A 16,319-nucleotide genomic window follows, 5' to 3' on the forward strand; every position below is an offset into this window, starting at 1 on the left:
CATAATACAAGGCCAGCTAAGTCACATCTCCCGCACAGCTGTCTGATTCATCCAGCAGTCCTGCAGTGAAAAGAGCATTAGGAACAACTTTGAGAAGGCTAAAAATGCTACAGCAACAGCAACAGTGCATCGACTGACACACAAAGCAAAGCATTCTGAGAAAGTCACTTGTAGAAATTAGATAAATGCATTGCTTATAACATGTGGTTCAGTATTCCAATACAATGTGTAATAATTCTTGTTTAAGAAAAATCTATATTTCAGTGGCGTTCCGGCACCTTCAGATTTAGGAATACACCACTGATTAACGGGACTGGATTTTTCATCCTCTAAAACATCGAATGAATAAATAAATAACCAAAGTGATGCGTTTGTCTTCTGTTTCTTACACAGGTAAGGAAATGAGGTTCTGCTTTTGAAAACAAGAGATTGACTCAGAAGAGGAATTCTACTGTAGCCTTACCTGCAATATATGAACAATGCTTTTATAATAATAATTGTAATCAAGTTTGATTGTGTTTTCCCTTAAAGTGTGAAGACCTGAATAACAATTCCCGTATTTACTCAAATTTTTTAAAAAAATCCTGAATGCAAAAAAAAAAACCACAATAATTAACTTTTAATTTCACGGAACACGGTATTACAGTACGGTTTCTCTTTTCTTCAGCAAACTTTTTTTTTAAAAGCTGCACCATTAAATGTGCTTGAAGTTCACAGCATGGCATTTTTATACCGGTACTGTATCGAGAGTAATGACTGTAGTGACCAGCTCTCGTTCAAGCGTGCCAGGATAATCGATAAGCACAAATGTAAATTGGTCCTCTAACTGAAAAACCCTGAATCCAAGTCGTTCTACCCAAATTTTAACTTTTATTTCGGTTAAAAAAAGTGCGACTTAAATTTGAGTAAATACGGTAAGATTTTTTTTTTTCAGATATGTGTTTTTAACTAGTATTGCCTGAATGCACTGTGCTTAGATAGACTGTGTTTAGATACCGTCTAAGTCATACCGATGCCATCCTACATTTATTTTGGAACCCCATTTGCTCATAAATCAGGGAACTCAACTGCTTTGGTGTTAAAAACTCTTGGTTAGACTGTGAAGAGGGTGTGCATATCGTCATGTACCAGTGTGTGTGTGTGTGTGTGTAACTTTTGGAAATAACTCAGCAATGGAGAATGATTCATTCCTGATTGTACATTTTACTAACATTACAAATGTGTTTATTACAAGTATGATTCGTGTATGTGTTTCATTTACGTCTTTTTTTTTTCTTTTTACCATAGGGCTTGACGGCTTCCTTTAATTATTGTGAGATAGACTGCTCTTAGAATACTGTGTTCAGATCAGCTCACCAGAGTTGGGGGTAATACGTTACTGTTATAAGATTACTTTTGTCAATAACGAAGTAATATAAAGCGTTTTTTATGGCAATAATAATGTTAGTTACTTTTAGCAAAAAATAAACTCGCTCGTCTTGTTATCTTTTCTGTGTTGCACACCTACATTGGTGGCATTTTTTAAGCCAAAGAATTACATTTCAGTTCAGTTATAACCGTAAAAGTGAACAGCTTTTTATTATATTTTCAGTCAGCACGACACGCCAACAAACCAGAAACACTATCAACTCGGCTTATGGCAGTCCCGAGAGATGTAAACATCACAGCTCTCATTGCGTGTGTGCGCACAATCAAGATGAACTGGCTTGAAACCAGAGTTTAATAAAGTCACAGTGTACCAACAACAGCTTATTTTTCAGTAACTTACTTTTGATGCGATACTATTTAGTTTCATAAACAAAACGTTTAAAATAGTTTGACTGAATGTATGCTTTGAAGAACTCAGATTGCACGATAACTTTTTACACAATAAGCTTTTTTTAAGATGGCCTCTCTAGTGCCCTGGGTCAAAAGGTGCATGGGTCGCCACCAGACAATTTGACTTTTGTTAACTTTATGACTGATTTCCAAACATATATTAACTACAAGGTGAATTAAAATATATTTGTGCATGATATAGATCTGTCACTCAAGCAGAAGTTTAGTTTAACACAACACTGAGGTGATACATTTGGCACCCCCCTTCCGTCCCCCGTCCCCACCCTCCAAAAAACAAACACAAAATGAATCACACTTTTTTCTCCAGTTTTTCCCTTTCAAGTTTAATTTTAAATGTTACAGATTAATTAATCACAGTCAGCTGGTTGATTTGTTTTAGTGACCAATGCGAAAATAGGTAACTGCTAAAACATGAATCTATTAATGAACCCCATTCTGATACAAGAGAAACACATACAAAGGTACAAAAAGAACCCCTTCCCCCTTTGTTTTGGAAGTTAAAACAATTTAATCATATAAGGTATACAGTAGAGGGACACTATTTATACAACAGGCTACTGAGATGTGTGCTGTTGTGATATCAATGGACACCAAGCTACTGCGATGTCAGATGGTTGCCACATGTTTAAATAGGTTGCAATTGTGATGCTGTTTCCAGCAAACATGGCTTCGGTTTGGTAACATTCTCTTGGCAGTTGTCTTTCTCTTGGTCTGACCTACGCAGAACCATCAGGTCTCTCTACTCCAGAGAAAACCAATTTTAAAACAGAGTCTTATCAGCAGCTATTATGCCAAGAATACTTGCAGACAGTGGTTCAGAAAATGTGTTTGGATGAAATGTATACAAGCCTGGAGATATTGCAATGCAGGTCTCATAGGTTATTGGCCTATTGGGTCTTAGCTGGTACTGAAACTCTGTTCCAACCTTCCCCATGATCTATATTAATATCAAGTTATTGTTAAAGCAGAATGGTATTATTTATTGTATGTTATCCCCTGTGCTGCGCTCAAGCTGAAACATGGCCCATTTGCCTAGTAGCTTTCCTGCTGAAACTCCTGATAGAGAAAACAAAATGATAAATCGTCCACAGGAACTCTGGAGCAAACTTCTACAGCCCGACACTGGAGTTAGAAAAAGGAGACAGGTGTAGAAAGCTCTGTAAACCCTTCGCTCACTCCACTAGCACTCAGTACAGCATCGGGTTTGGCTTTTTTTACTCCAAGTAGCACCGCAGATTTTGGAAGGAATGCTGCAGATCTCTCTGGCTGTTACTACTTTTTTTTATTTTTTAAGGATTGTCTTTAGTGTTGGCTCCATAAACAAGGTTTTGGTTTCAGATTACAAATGCAACTCTCTCCATTTAAAATAAAAATGTTTGTGCTCATCAAACAATAGTTTTAGCAAAAGCAGCGACTATGTCCCACAAGCCTACCCTGGACTGGAGTTAACTGGAGGGACCAACCTTTCTCTCAGGGGGCGATGATGTGTTTTTCTGCAAGTGTTCATAATGTTTTGAGGTTTGACTGTATTTTAATACTCTGTTTGTGCAATTAAAACGACTTCTAGCAGTCAAACATATTTAACAAGGTCACTCAAGTGAAATGATCATAAAATAATTACTGGACACTCCCCAGACCTTTCGATGTGTGCAAAATCATTTTCCTGGTCTCTACTGCTTGGTGTTCCAATGCGTGCCCTTTTCCAACTCCAGGGGGAGCTGTTTAGCAGTCATTCGACAATACTGCCACAGCTGTCTTGGGGTGGAATTGCAGCCTTGGAGAATTTTTTTGTAAAACAGCAAAATAATTCCTTTAACTAACCTTTAAAAAGTTTAAACTAGGAAATTAAAAGGAGTGACTGATCTTGCTTCCTGGATTTAAACCAGATTTAAACACTGCTTTCAAAATTCGTTGTCCGCCCCTGGCCAAGTTTGATTTCATCTTGAGACCTCAAACACAAGGGGTGCTTATATACAAGACAGCACAGTATGGCACAGAACAGTACAGTATGGCACAGAACAGTACAGTATGGCACAGAACAGACTCCCACACCCATACCTCACACACAGCTCTCCCCTGGCAGGCTTGATGAGATCTGAAGATATTGATGCTGCATAGACCTGCTGACTCCCACAAGCTTTTACAAATGGATCGCAGGTCTTAAATATACAGAGAGACGCATCAGCCCAACCATGGGGAGAACACTAAGTAACGGCAGGTATGAAAATGGTACAAGGTCAACAGTAGCATCCCTATAATAATAATACTTCAAATATAATGGAAGTGCTAGTTGATTTCTCCTTAATTTATTGAATACAATTAAAAATCCCAGATATATGCTACATTTACCATGTATTATAATTATTATTATTTACTTTATGGACATGCATTTAAAAAGCGAAAAGGGTATCTCCATCCCCTCAATGCTCCCTAAAGAAAAAAAAAAGTGCCACATTTCTATTTGAAGAAAAACAATATATTAATCATTTTATCGCTAAGAATAAAATTGTTATGATTAAGAGATCAAAGACCACAAAAATTATACACATGTTTTTTTGTTTGTTTTTTTGTTTTTTAGCTTTGTGTAATATTTACAAAATCGGGTCTGGATAATTATTGGTGATGGTTTCAGATCTCTTTCATCTAAACTTGACGACTTAATTTCCTACTAAGAATAGCAATGGCAATGCAGACAGACAGACACACAGACAATGGTATCACAAGGGAAACATAATGAAACCCTCCTTCACTGAACCGGGACATGCAATGTCACCGTGAAGCCACATGAGGGCGCTACATACTGGTTTGCAGCAGTTCAAAAATAACAGAATAGGCAGCCAGGTTGTAAACGTAATTAACAATGATACTCTGTGTTGTGTTGTGTTTTGTGAACTTAAACATTTCTTTCACCCAGACCATTGCTGCACAGCTGGAAGCTATTTCACAAACAGCTTTCCAGTAAATGTATATAAATCACCTTCACATTAACGTTACCTGTGAATCAACCGATAACTTTTCATTTAACACAGTTAAACTTTTACTTCTGTATTCAACTTAATCAAAACATAGGCACCCACTATAATTAAACTTGCATGGCCGCTTGTATAGTAATTACACAGTTAGTCTCCATTTTAAAATCTAGTGAACACAAAACACAGATGATACGTAGGCTCACAAAACAATTTTTAGACACCTATTTCTTTTAAAAGAAATATCACATGGGCTTTGTAATGTAAAACAATTAAAAAGCAAAACTAAAATGAGTAAATCAGCTACGTTTGGGTATGTTTCCAGTAAATGTATGCAAATTACGTTAGAAAAAAGGAGGAGCTGTTTCCTGTTTTACTAAAAGGAAATAGCAGAATCCTCCTTTTTTGTAGTTCTATACTGATAATTTGTGAACAGCTGGCTACACTAACACTGTCACTGGGAACGGTATTGTATTTAGAAATGGGATTGATTGTATAAACCAATACACACAGTCCCATTGTAGCGTGATGCCCTAGCAGGACCAATACTGTACACGTGATCCAAATCCATTGTGGTCTGCAAATGGTTCCCCTAGATAGGGTTTCTTCAGGGCAACACACTGAGATTATAATCCCTTTTTAATCCCTTTTTAACTAGTCATTTAGCAGACGCTTTTGTCCAAAGCGATTTACAGAGACTAGGGGGTGAACTATGCATCAGCTGCAGAGTCACTTACAGCAGGACCTCGGTTTTACGCCTCATCCGAAGGGAAAGATAATTTCTTGACTGATTTTTTTTAGTTGTCTTATGGGTGACCAGCTAGGTATAGGAGGTGAAATTTCTATTTTATTGCAAATCACAGAAAAAAAACCTTTAAAGAAGTTATTTGGCTCCTGGCTGCTTCACATGTAATGTTGTATATTATTTGCCTGCCCGTGGATTCACAGTTACCAGAACCTCCACTACAGCCCTCGTTGGGAAGAGCAACACCAAACATTATCCAGATTCAATGTAAAAATCACAAACACAGAGAACACAGGAAAACAAAAAAATAAAATAAAATGACATTTTTTTTTGTGCTTGTAGGTCTTTGAAACACGGTGGCTCCTTGAGTGCTTCGGAAAAAAACCAAAACCAAAAGATAAGTGGAGATCCTAAAATATTAATTTTGTAATCTCTCCCTGTCTCAATGAACCATCGTATTGAAATCCTCTGGAGCAGCTGTGTAGACCTGCAGTCCTCTGTGTGAAGGCAGCAGACGACTCTCGATGGCAGAGGAGGCGGCTGGCTGGCCGGGGTGCTGTGGTTCCTCGGCTCCTCTAGCAGGACGCATCCGTGGTTTGGGGGGGCGTCGAGGCTGGCTGTGCTGCCTCACTGCCCTGGGACAGGGTGCGGGAGCGGGAGCGATTCCCATCCATGGAGTAGGAGCTGGAGAGAGAGGTGGTGCGCGAACGGGACAGCCGGGTCATACAGGCTGAAGGTACTGTGGAGAGAAGCACAGTGTTAACACACCCAGCAGTGAAAGATCTTATAAAAAGTGATGCTTTGTACTGCATCTGTGCCTTATATCTTATTACAGTGGTGTACAAAAAAGGTCATTAAGGTCTGGAGTCCTCCAGGCTGTACAGATATCATGAGGTTATTAACTGGCAGGAGGCTGCATTGGTTCTGTGGAGGAATTTAGGCTGGATGGTGCAATAAAAGACCAATTGTGTGTTCTTACCATTCTCTACTGGTGTTCATGCAAGGGCTCCTGAAATTTCTGAAGTGAGGTGGGTTGAGAAATGACTGCGAGGGGAATCTCTGCCCTCTGTTGTAATTTGAGCAACTGTTCAACTTCGAGCTGGTAAATGAAACACCTCAGACAGGTTTCCAGCATCACATTTCAAACCGTCTCACTTCAGAAGCTTTTAGGAGTCTTTCCGGATGCAGATCTGGCAAATTATATACATATATATATCGACCCCAAGGTTGCTTCTACTCCTGTGCTATAAAATCACAATTCATCATTTCAAAATCAACAGGTAACAGCCTTAAGAACTAGATTTGTTTTTTAAAAAAAACTGGTTTCACAGGTTTTATGTCCAAAGTGCATACATAAACCCCATAAAACACGAAACAGAATTCATTTTTATTTGTCTAAAATATTTTCCTGATATTATCGAAATATTGCAAATTACAATCAGAGTACAGAAGACAGTCTCTTTCATTATCGCTGCGATACCTACTGTATCCCATTCCCTGTACAAAGTACTTGAAGGCTTCAGCCATTTTACTGGGCTGAGGATAGAAGAGAAAGCAGGTTAATACAACACAAGGATTATGCTAATACAATACAAGGATTATGCTAATACAATACAAGGATTATGCTAATACAATACACAAGATCCCAGTGATTCTGCCTCAACAACATGACTAGGCAACCCATGCCATACCAGGACGATCAAAGCAACAAGAACAAACAAGAAGAAAAAAAAGATCACTGGCTAGCCAGCTCGTGAAAGAAAATCAAATCGAAGTCATTGAGAAGAAAAAAGATGTATGGCTAGGGAGAGTCTGACAAAACAAAGCAATGAAAACTCAGTGGCTCCCACAGGTTCCTCACACACCTTCTGAAATGTGCATCTCATCACCGCACTGAAGAATTACTCTTATTACTGAGATTCTAATAGAATGTGTAAGAATGACTGGAAAAGGTAAGTTTGATTAGAATCTGCGATTGTATTTACCTGCCTGAGCTGCGGGAGTCCGCCAGAGTCAGCCATCTAGGAAACAAAATAAAACTGTAAGATTGGAAAACAGTACTGGCACTACTTTGACAGGCAGCTTTGCTGTATCAAACCCCAAGTCTCTCCTGGTGTGCCAGGCACTTGCCTTTAACCTAGTCTCCTGAAACCAAGTTCCAAGCCACAAAGTGGCTTTTGTGTTCTCTCAGGTTATTATTGTGTTGTGGTGTCTGTAATTAAAACCCTTTCAAACTCTGGTGAACCAGCTCCTCTAGTAGCATTTAAATCACTAGTTTGAACACATCCATTTAACATAACGAACAAGAGGAGGCCATTCAATCCACTAAATGGGTTAAAGTTCCTAATAAAGCACACACTCCCTGTAGAATTACAGTAGTACCTTGAGGAAAGAGGTCTGTGTGGGGTCCATTTTAGCATTGCACTCCACCTGGTGGACACAAAACAAACAACAAGCGAGGTGTCAGAACACAGCCAGCCCTCGGTGACTGTCAGTGATGAAATGTTTTTTTTTTCCACCCGAAATAATTTCAAAATTATTCTCACCACAGCTTCTTCGTAAGGGGCTTGATCTCCAACCACCAGCATGACTGGACACCTGCAGATTGAAAGAGAGATAGAGACAGAGTTAAGAAAGTAGTCTGAGTAAAGTTAGCTGACAACAAACTCCCCATCCCTGTTGTGCTGCTTCCCTAGAAAAAGGAGAGCATTTCGGGGGTCCATTCTACTTGTGAGACGTCTCGCTATTTAACGTATTTTTAAAGAGGAGGCGATTATCTATTCAGAGATACCCTGGAAAAAGGAAAATGGCTAATACAATCCCCAGCTCTAATCCTTTGTTATTCCCATTATTAGTCCCGGTAGTGCACATCAAGCAGTACACCAATATTAACACTTTTTAGTTGTATTTTGTTTTCCCCAAACCTTTCTGCAGAGTTTCAGAAAGTATTAAACACTGTTCATCACAGCTTGAAACAACTAGAGATAACAAAAGTGCTGCGATGGTATTACACTGCAACAAAGAGACGGTCGAATTGCACACATTCGGCCTGTCAAATGCTTACTTCAGAGTGCTTCCCCGCTCGATGTTCAGATCCCTGCGACTGTGTAAGAAAAGCACATTGGAAAAGTGAGTTAAGACTGGAGTTACAACACAATGTGCAGCTGGGGCTGGAGCAGGGGGTGTGGCTCTGGGACTGTGCACTGAGTGCGTTGCTTGTGTCTGCATCTGTAATCAGTGTGTTTCTGTGTTTAACATTCATACATTTATTTCTTTGTTTATTATTTCATGTCTAACTGTCCCCACCCAGGTTCTCCTGAGCTGTGTACAGCAGAGCGGGGGCCTGGTTGGGGTGGCTGGGTGACGTTGCTTCCTGGCCTGTGCGTATCATGAACAAAAGTGCCTGTTCATTTTACACGTCGAGTCCTCCTTCTTTCCCCCATAGCCCTAATCCACTACACTATTTTTTACTATCGATATATAAAACTTTGAAATTATTTGTGAAATCTGAATAGCGAATGTGATCAATTCAATTGAACGAGAAGAGGCCGTTCGACCCATCTAAGCTCGTCCAGTTCCTAGTAGCTGATTGATCTCAGAGAACTTTGTCAAGTCGGGTCTTAAAGGATCCCAGTGATTCTACCTCAACAACATGACTCTGTGTGTGAGTGTGCGTGAGTAAAATGTCTATGATTCTGTTTCTCTCTTATAGTTATGTGTTGTAAATACAGTTCACCCTGCAGTTTTAAAATGTGTGCTTTCGCGTGGTCTCTTTCTCCCTCTTGTGGCTGCATGCTGTAATTACATCTCTGCAGTCTTCAGTGAAAAACTGTGTCTTTCTATTTGTCTCCCTCTTGTGTCTGTGAGCTGTAAATACAGTGTGTGTGTGAGACAGAGACAGTGTGTGAGAGAGTGTGAGAGAGAGAGAGAGTGTGTGTGTGTGTGCGTGCATGAGTGAGTGTGTGACTGTCTGTCTGCTTGCAGGTTACCTGTTGTAGATCTTCCAGAACAGCTCGATATTGTACAGGTTGGGAGTCTGGGAGATTATCTCCTTGTAGGTCTTCACCAGTTCAGTGCCAGCATACAGCTCTTCCTGCACATTAACAAGCAATCCAGTGAGACAGGAGGCATGGACTGTGTGTAACGGGCAATACAATGTGAATCACAGTGCATGTGTTGGTCTTGATGTGCTATTTGGATGATGTACATTTAATGAGCATTTTGTTACCTACCTGCATCACGATCTGATACACCATGTAAAGGAAGCCTCGCTATGCACTGCTACACCCCTATTTAAACATCAAAACCATTTCATTTAAACTCTCTTAGTGCTGGCTCGGCGATTTCTTACCTGGCTGAAAAGATGTCCAAGGATCTTCTCGGTCAGTGAGGAGGTTAAAGTGGCCAACTGCAAGACAATTCAAAAAACGAATCCTGTTTGCGCTTCAAATCACAGCAAGATATTGTAATATAAAAGCAATACAAGTTGGTGATTGTCTGCCGGACGTCCAGCTCTGGCCAAAAGTTTTGCATCCCGTTAGAATTCACTCATTTTACTTCATAAAGTCGAATGAAAGCTGCTGAATAATGTCACGTTAACATATTCAATTACACACCACCGCTTTGTAGTTTTCCATCTAGTAAACTGACAAAAATGTGACATTTGGCCATATCATTTTGCAATTTCTTTGATTACATGATGTTAAATAAAAGATCTAAATTATGTTCATATAGTTTATTTTGATTATGTCTCAATCCTAAAATTCGGGGTGATGCTAAACTTTTGGCCATAGCTGTAGATTTTGTAGCTGGCCCTCAATTTCAATTTCGACCCTCGTCTTTGGTGTGGGACAGTAGTAACAGAAGTATTAAAACACTCTCAACGCAGTCCGAGGCAACCAAACATTTGTTTTTTTTAAGCAGTTTACAACACAAGGGCACCTCTCATCCAGCATGGATTAGCAACTGGAATACATAAAGCTCTAAAATGCCCCCCAAACCCCTGGCTCCCCACCTTCTCAACAGTCCAGTCCATCCAGCCCTTGGCAAAAGCATCTATGTTTATGAGTACCAGACCATCCACAGAGTCAGGGAAGGTGAGCTGTGAGGAGAGAGAGACACACGCACAGGTCAGCTACAGCAATGTTCACTCTGAAAATCAGGTGGCAATAATGCATTCATGCCGATTTAGACCGGTAATGAAATGTGCATTAATCAGTTTTCATCAGTACCGTTCAGTTGGTAGAAGCATCGGGTTAACAACTTTTTACACTTATAAACTTTAAAGTATGTTTCAAAGCTCTTTTCAAAATGTCTGCTCTAGTGCACTGGGGTTTGAGATCTGTCCTCCAAAATCACTGCAGGAAGAGCGATTAAAAACCAAACAAAAAATATAATCCTGACCCTATCAGTGCACTAGAGCAGACATTTTGAAAAGAGCTTAGAAACAGACTTTAAAGTTATAAGTGGAGGGGATAAACTTACTGTGTATCTGGACAGGACATAGGCTCCTGCTCCCACCCCCATTCCGATTATCCTCCGGAAACTGCAAGAGAGGAGAACCACGACCAATCAGATCCACTCGTCCACAAAGCGTCACAATGACCAATTAGGGCTTTATTAGAAGGTTTGTTCGCTCGTCAGGAAGTCAAAGATTGTTTTAAACCTTCGAAGGTTCGTCAGACAGCATTCACGCACTGTATGGTTTTTATTTTTTTTTTACTGTTAACAGAAATCATTTGACAACGTGTGAATACCATAAATCACACCTTAAATGTCACTCGCATGCAAAATCCGATCTTTTGATTTGTATAATGCATATTACTTAAACAAAAGACTATTAAAGTCATCAATTAAATTAGTCACTAATTTGCCTATTTTGAAGATGTTCCAGTTGTTTGATTTCATATTCACAACAAATCAAAACTACAGAAGCAATGGGTGTTCTGATAAATCTACACACTGCTGGATGAGACACTGGTGAGGTCATACTTGGAACACATTCTGCAACACAAAACAAGGACATTCTGGGGCACAAAGGAAGGAGTTTTGAAGATTGATTTTGGGAAGTGAATCTAGGATAAGAGGGGGTGTGATTGAAGCTTGTACAATCTAAATTTAAACGGAGCACAAAAACCAGCACTAGAGGACACAGCTGGAAATTAAGTGGAAACTGACTTAGGGCAGAGGGTAGGAGACACTTCACAGAGGTGAGGGCTTGTAATGGGTTACTTAGTCATGTTGTTGAGGCTGGATCGCTAGGATCCTTTAAGACCCGACTTGACAAAGTTTGGGATCAATCAGTTGCCCAGCTACCTGGTTCTTTACTTCAGTTTTGTTTTTATGTTCCATAACTCCTGAACGGAATTCTGACGCCTATTTGGAGATGCATATATAACATACTTACTTGAAGTACTGCAGAATGCATGGGATCATCTCCGCCAGCTGATCCATGGACGGGTACCGATAGCTGTCAAGAGATGAGAATTACACACCAGCTTCAGTTAAACATTTAAAAAACAGGAACGCTAGGGCAAGAGGACAAAGGCCAGCCCTGCAGGTTTCAGCTAGAACTCACTGGGAGCCTGTCCAGTAGGGTGCTCTGTAACGTGATGAGGAGAAACAGTCCTTGCTACTTTTGCCTCCCTAGCCCACCAATGACCCCCCCTGCACCCCACGCGGCCGTGCCTTTACCAGAGGACCCCTGCGCTCCCCCGACTACATGACTCCCCCTGCACCCCACGCGGCTGTGCCTTTACCAGGGGACCCCAGAGCTCCCCCGACTACATGACTCCCCCTGCACCCCACGCGGCCGTGCCTTTACCAGGGGACCCCAGAGCTCCCCCGACTGCATGACTCCCCCTGCACCCCACGCGGCCGTGCCTTTACCAGGGGACCCCAGAGCTCCCCCGACTGCATGACTCCCCCTGCACCCCACGCGGCCGTGCCTTTACCAGGGGACCCCAGAGCTCCCCCGACTGCATGACTCCCCCTGCACCCCACGCGGCCGTGCCTTTACCAGGGGACCCCAGAGCTCCCCCGACTGCATGACTCCCCCTGCACCCCACGCGGCCATGCCTTTACCAGGGGACCCCTGCGCTCCCCCGACTACATGACTCCCCCTGCACCCCACGCGGCCGTGCCTTTACCAGGGGACCCCAGAGCTCCCCCGACTGCATGACTCCCCCTGCACCCCACGCGGCCGTGCCTTTACCAGGGGACCCCAGAGCTCCCCCGACTGCATGACTCCCCCTGCACCCCACGCGGCCGTGCCTTTACCAGGGGACCCCAGAGCTCCCCCGACTGCATGACTCCCCCTGCACCCCACGCGGCCGTGCCTTTACCAGGGGACCCCAGAGCTCCCCCGACTGCATGACTCCCCCTGCACCCCACGCGGCTGTGCCTTTACCAGGGGACCCCAGAGCTCCCCCGACTGCATGACTCCCCCTGCACCCCACGCGGCCGTGCCTTTACCAGGGGACCCCAGAGCTCCCCCGACTACATGACTCTCCCTGCACCCCACGCTGCCGTGCCTTTACCAGGGGACCCCAGAGCTCCCCCGACTGCATGACTCCCCCTGCACCCCACGCGGCCGTGCCTTTACCAGGGGACCCCAGAGCTCCCCCGACTACATGACTCCCCCTGCACCCCACGCGGCCGTGCCTTTACCAGGGGACCCCAGAGCTCCCCCGACTGCATGACTCCCCCTGCACCCCACGCGGCCGTGCCTTTACCAGGGGACCCCAGAGCTCCCCCGACTGCATGACTCCCCCTGCACCCCACGCGGCCGTGCCTTTACCAGGGGACCCCAGAGCTCCCCCGACTGCATGACTCCCCCTGCACCCCACGCGGCCGTGCCTTTACCAGGGGACCCCAGAGCTCCCCCGACTGCATGACTCCCCCTGCACCCCACGCGGCTGTGCCTTTACCAGGGGACCCCAGAGCTCCCCCGACTGCATGACTCCCCCTGCACCCCACGCGGCCGTGCCTTTACCAGGGGACCCCAGAGCTCCCCCGACTACATGACTCTCCCTGCACCCCACGCGGCCGTGCCTTTACCAGGGGACCCCAGAGCTCCCCCGACTGCATGTTCTTCAGAAACTCACCCGAGTGGGAAGGCTGCCGCCCCCTCCTCCTGTCCCGGGGCATCGATGTGGCACACCACAAAGTTCTTGGTGATCTCCTGCATTTCCTCGAATCTGAACAGCGGGCCAAAGCAGCTCTTATCTAGGAAGGGAATGGCAGGCAGTACTCATGAAAACCTGAATATTGCATCTACAGTGCTACCTGTTACAACGCAACCTGCTATAGTGCAGAATCAGTTCAAACACGGTAAGGTTGTGTCTCCCATTTACCCCAAAATGCAATTTGACCCACAAACGTTGGGTGAACGTTCCAGATGTACAGCACGAAGCATGGCAGACAGCAAAAAAAAAAAAGAAACTCGATGCGGTGGACAGAGAAAGAAAAGGTAAAACTCAAGCAGCAATGTTGCAGAATCTACATTGCGGGGATGGCTGAAAGACAAAGAAAAACTAAGAGGTTTTCTTGATAAGATTGACTCCAAAGAGGGCTTCTCTCTGTGCTAAAGACAGTGAATTAAACTACTTTATTCGTTTGGTTTCTGTAGGAACTTCAGCAGGGAGGCGGGGGGCCTGAAAGCATACAGGGGGTGCTCGCGTTAGTGCGGGCAGAGTCCCGTGAGACAAGCTGCTGTGTGAATGTGCTGCTGGGAGAGTGGAAGACTTTGTTGTTTTTGGTGTGGCCTTGCTGCCCTTTCAAGGAATCCTTTCCTTTCACTCTCAGTAAGATCTGCAATATTTTTGTGGTCGGTGTCGAAATAACGTTTTACACTTTCGATAAACAACACTTTTATTACAAATAACACAGAGTGCTTTCCCTTTACGGTCAGTCGTTCCAAATGTCCAACCCTCCTGGAAGGATCTCTCACTGTCTGTCTGAAGTTTAGCTTTTTTTGATTGTGCTCATTTTCTTAAACTTCGCTTTTCAGTTAACCGACGAGAATTTTTTGTTTTTCAGAAGCACGGTGAAGCAAGTGGTCTTAATATCTCCCCAGGACAGGTCTCTAAACAGCACCTTGCTGCATGAACAGCTATCCCGCTATTGGAGATATTTGCTGGGTGCCATACCTAACAAAAAATGGCTACAGTTAATATTGCCCACCACATTTTGGCCGCCTCCTGTCACAACTGCCAGACCAAACGTACGCTCTCCCTGTCTTCAACCCCATCCCACTCCTCTTCCTCTTCATACTTCGCTGGGCACTTAATGCTGGTCTCCCCTCACCTCCCATAATTTTCACTCGTCCCTGAGAACTCACAGCTCATTCTAAGCAGTTCCCTTCCATTCCCCATTGCGTCCCTCAGCACACTGCCCATTCTAACCAGATCTTCTTGCTGGAGGCTGCTGGAGACTGTGGCCGGACAGCGTGGCTGTGGTAGAAGGCAGGGTAGACTGCTACATTGTGGACCAGTGGGGGGACAAAGTGAGGCAGCAAGACTGATCAAATATGCAGGTTCTTTCCGTCCCGTGCTCTATTTTTGCTCACAGATTATATTTGATTGTAAATTTACAGACATTAAAAAGCAACAGTGATAGTGCACCTCACAGGGACACTTCAGCTTTTGCATATGTTCCTCTTTTATTTTGGGCAATGAGGATCTTTAATCCTTATTCAGGTAAGATCAATCAATCTTCATTTTATATAGCGCCTTTCATAGTGGCACACCATCTCAAAGCACTTCACAGCATAGTGAATAACTGTGCATCATACAATAGATACATACAGTAGTTTGAATATTAATAAGTTTGCTCATTTTGGCACTGCATCAGTAACCTTGGACATAGCTTTTTTTGTTTATTTTTGCAGCCATTACTGGTGTACCGTCATTTTTTTCAACTGTACGATATTTACTTACATAAAACATATCTACTGCTTTAACATTTTGTAAAATAACTATTTAAAAGACTAGTAGCAAATAATATACTTTGTATGGCATTTTTTTTCTTTTCTTTTATAAAAAGATTGCTCTGGTGTCAAATTACCTTGAAAAAAAGGGGTATCCACAAATGCACTCTACATACCAGAAGTATAATTTATTTTGAGACTCTTATTTTTTTGAGAATTTACAACCTGCTTTTCACCACTGTATGAAGAGGGGTAACATATTCTGAGCTTGGATAATGTAATTTTTTTTTGTTTTAAAAGTTCAAATCGTTGCCAATTATTTTTATTATTTTCTCCCAGTTTGGAATCGCCAATTATTTTATTAAGCTCAGCTCACCACTACCACCCCTGCTCTGACTCGGGAGGGCGAAGACGAACACACGCGTGTGCCGTCAGCCGACCGCTTTTTTTCACACTGCGGACTCACCATGCAGCCACCCAAGAGCTACAGCATCAGAGGACAACGCAGCTCCCGGGCAGCTTACAGGCAAGCCCGCAGGCGCCCGGCCAGACTACAGGGGTCGCTGGTGCTCACTAGGCATGCCACTCTGGGCACGCGTGCCATTGGTTCGCCAACGCTGCAATAAACTAGATTTGAGTACCTGCAAATTGTGTGTGTCTCCTTCCTTCATTTTCCACTCAACTCTACAATATTAATTTGGCTTGTGGGCATTGTAAATCATTTCAGGAACAAAAATGCCAATATTCATTATAAGGTGAAACACAAACAACAAGGTCTCCAAATAACGTGGTCTCCGACAACCGCATTATAGCAGGGGGATAGGGGTTTTTGCCACAA

General features: G+C 43.2%; 2 protein-coding genes across 9 annotated transcripts in view; one reads left to right on the plus strand and one right to left on the minus strand.

Moving 5' to 3' along the window:
- LOC117967175 (titin-like) overlaps positions 1 to 1,236 on the plus strand; it is a 37,139-nt gene extending 35,903 nt beyond the window's left edge. For all 4 annotated transcript variants that reach the window (XM_059012396.1, XM_059012399.1, XM_059012398.1 and 1 more), the window contains exon 14: positions 394 to 1,236. In XM_059012396.1, coding sequence (XP_058868379.1) covers positions 394 to 405 — 12 coding nt within the window. In that variant the 3' untranslated portion in view covers positions 406 to 1,236. The remainder of the gene's footprint in view (positions 1 to 393) is intronic.
- Positions 1,237 to 2,146: 910 nt separating this feature from the next.
- LOC117398883 (protein NDRG2-like) overlaps positions 2,147 to 16,319 on the minus strand; it is a 39,877-nt gene continuing 25,704 nt past the window's right edge. For 4 of the 5 annotated variants that reach the window (XM_033997978.3, XM_033997977.3, XM_059012418.1 and 1 more), the window contains 12 exons: positions 13,659 to 13,779; positions 11,960 to 12,022; positions 11,038 to 11,098; positions 10,568 to 10,654; positions 9,905 to 9,961; positions 9,543 to 9,646; positions 8,618 to 8,656; positions 8,100 to 8,151; positions 7,936 to 7,983; positions 7,539 to 7,574; positions 7,038 to 7,089; positions 2,147 to 6,292 (listed from right to left, as the gene is read on the minus strand). In XM_033997978.3, coding sequence (XP_033853869.1) covers positions 6,129 to 6,292; positions 7,038 to 7,089; positions 7,539 to 7,574; positions 7,936 to 7,983; positions 8,100 to 8,151; positions 8,618 to 8,656; positions 9,543 to 9,646; positions 9,905 to 9,961; positions 10,568 to 10,654; positions 11,038 to 11,098; positions 11,960 to 12,022; positions 13,659 to 13,779 — 884 coding nt within the window. In that variant the 3' untranslated portion in view covers positions 2,147 to 6,128. The remainder of the gene's footprint in view (positions 6,293 to 7,037; positions 7,090 to 7,538; positions 7,575 to 7,935; positions 7,984 to 8,099; positions 8,152 to 8,617; positions 8,657 to 9,542; positions 9,647 to 9,904; positions 9,962 to 10,567; positions 10,655 to 11,037; positions 11,099 to 11,959; positions 12,023 to 13,658; positions 13,780 to 16,319) is intronic. The other variant, XM_059012419.1, reaches the window with a different exon arrangement.

The sequence above is a fragment of the Acipenser ruthenus genome, chromosome 44, assembly GCF_902713425.1.
Source record: "Acipenser ruthenus chromosome 44, fAciRut3.2 maternal haplotype, whole genome shotgun sequence".
In the NCBI taxonomy this organism is placed as follows: Eukaryota; Metazoa; Chordata; class Actinopteri; order Acipenseriformes; family Acipenseridae; genus Acipenser; species Acipenser ruthenus.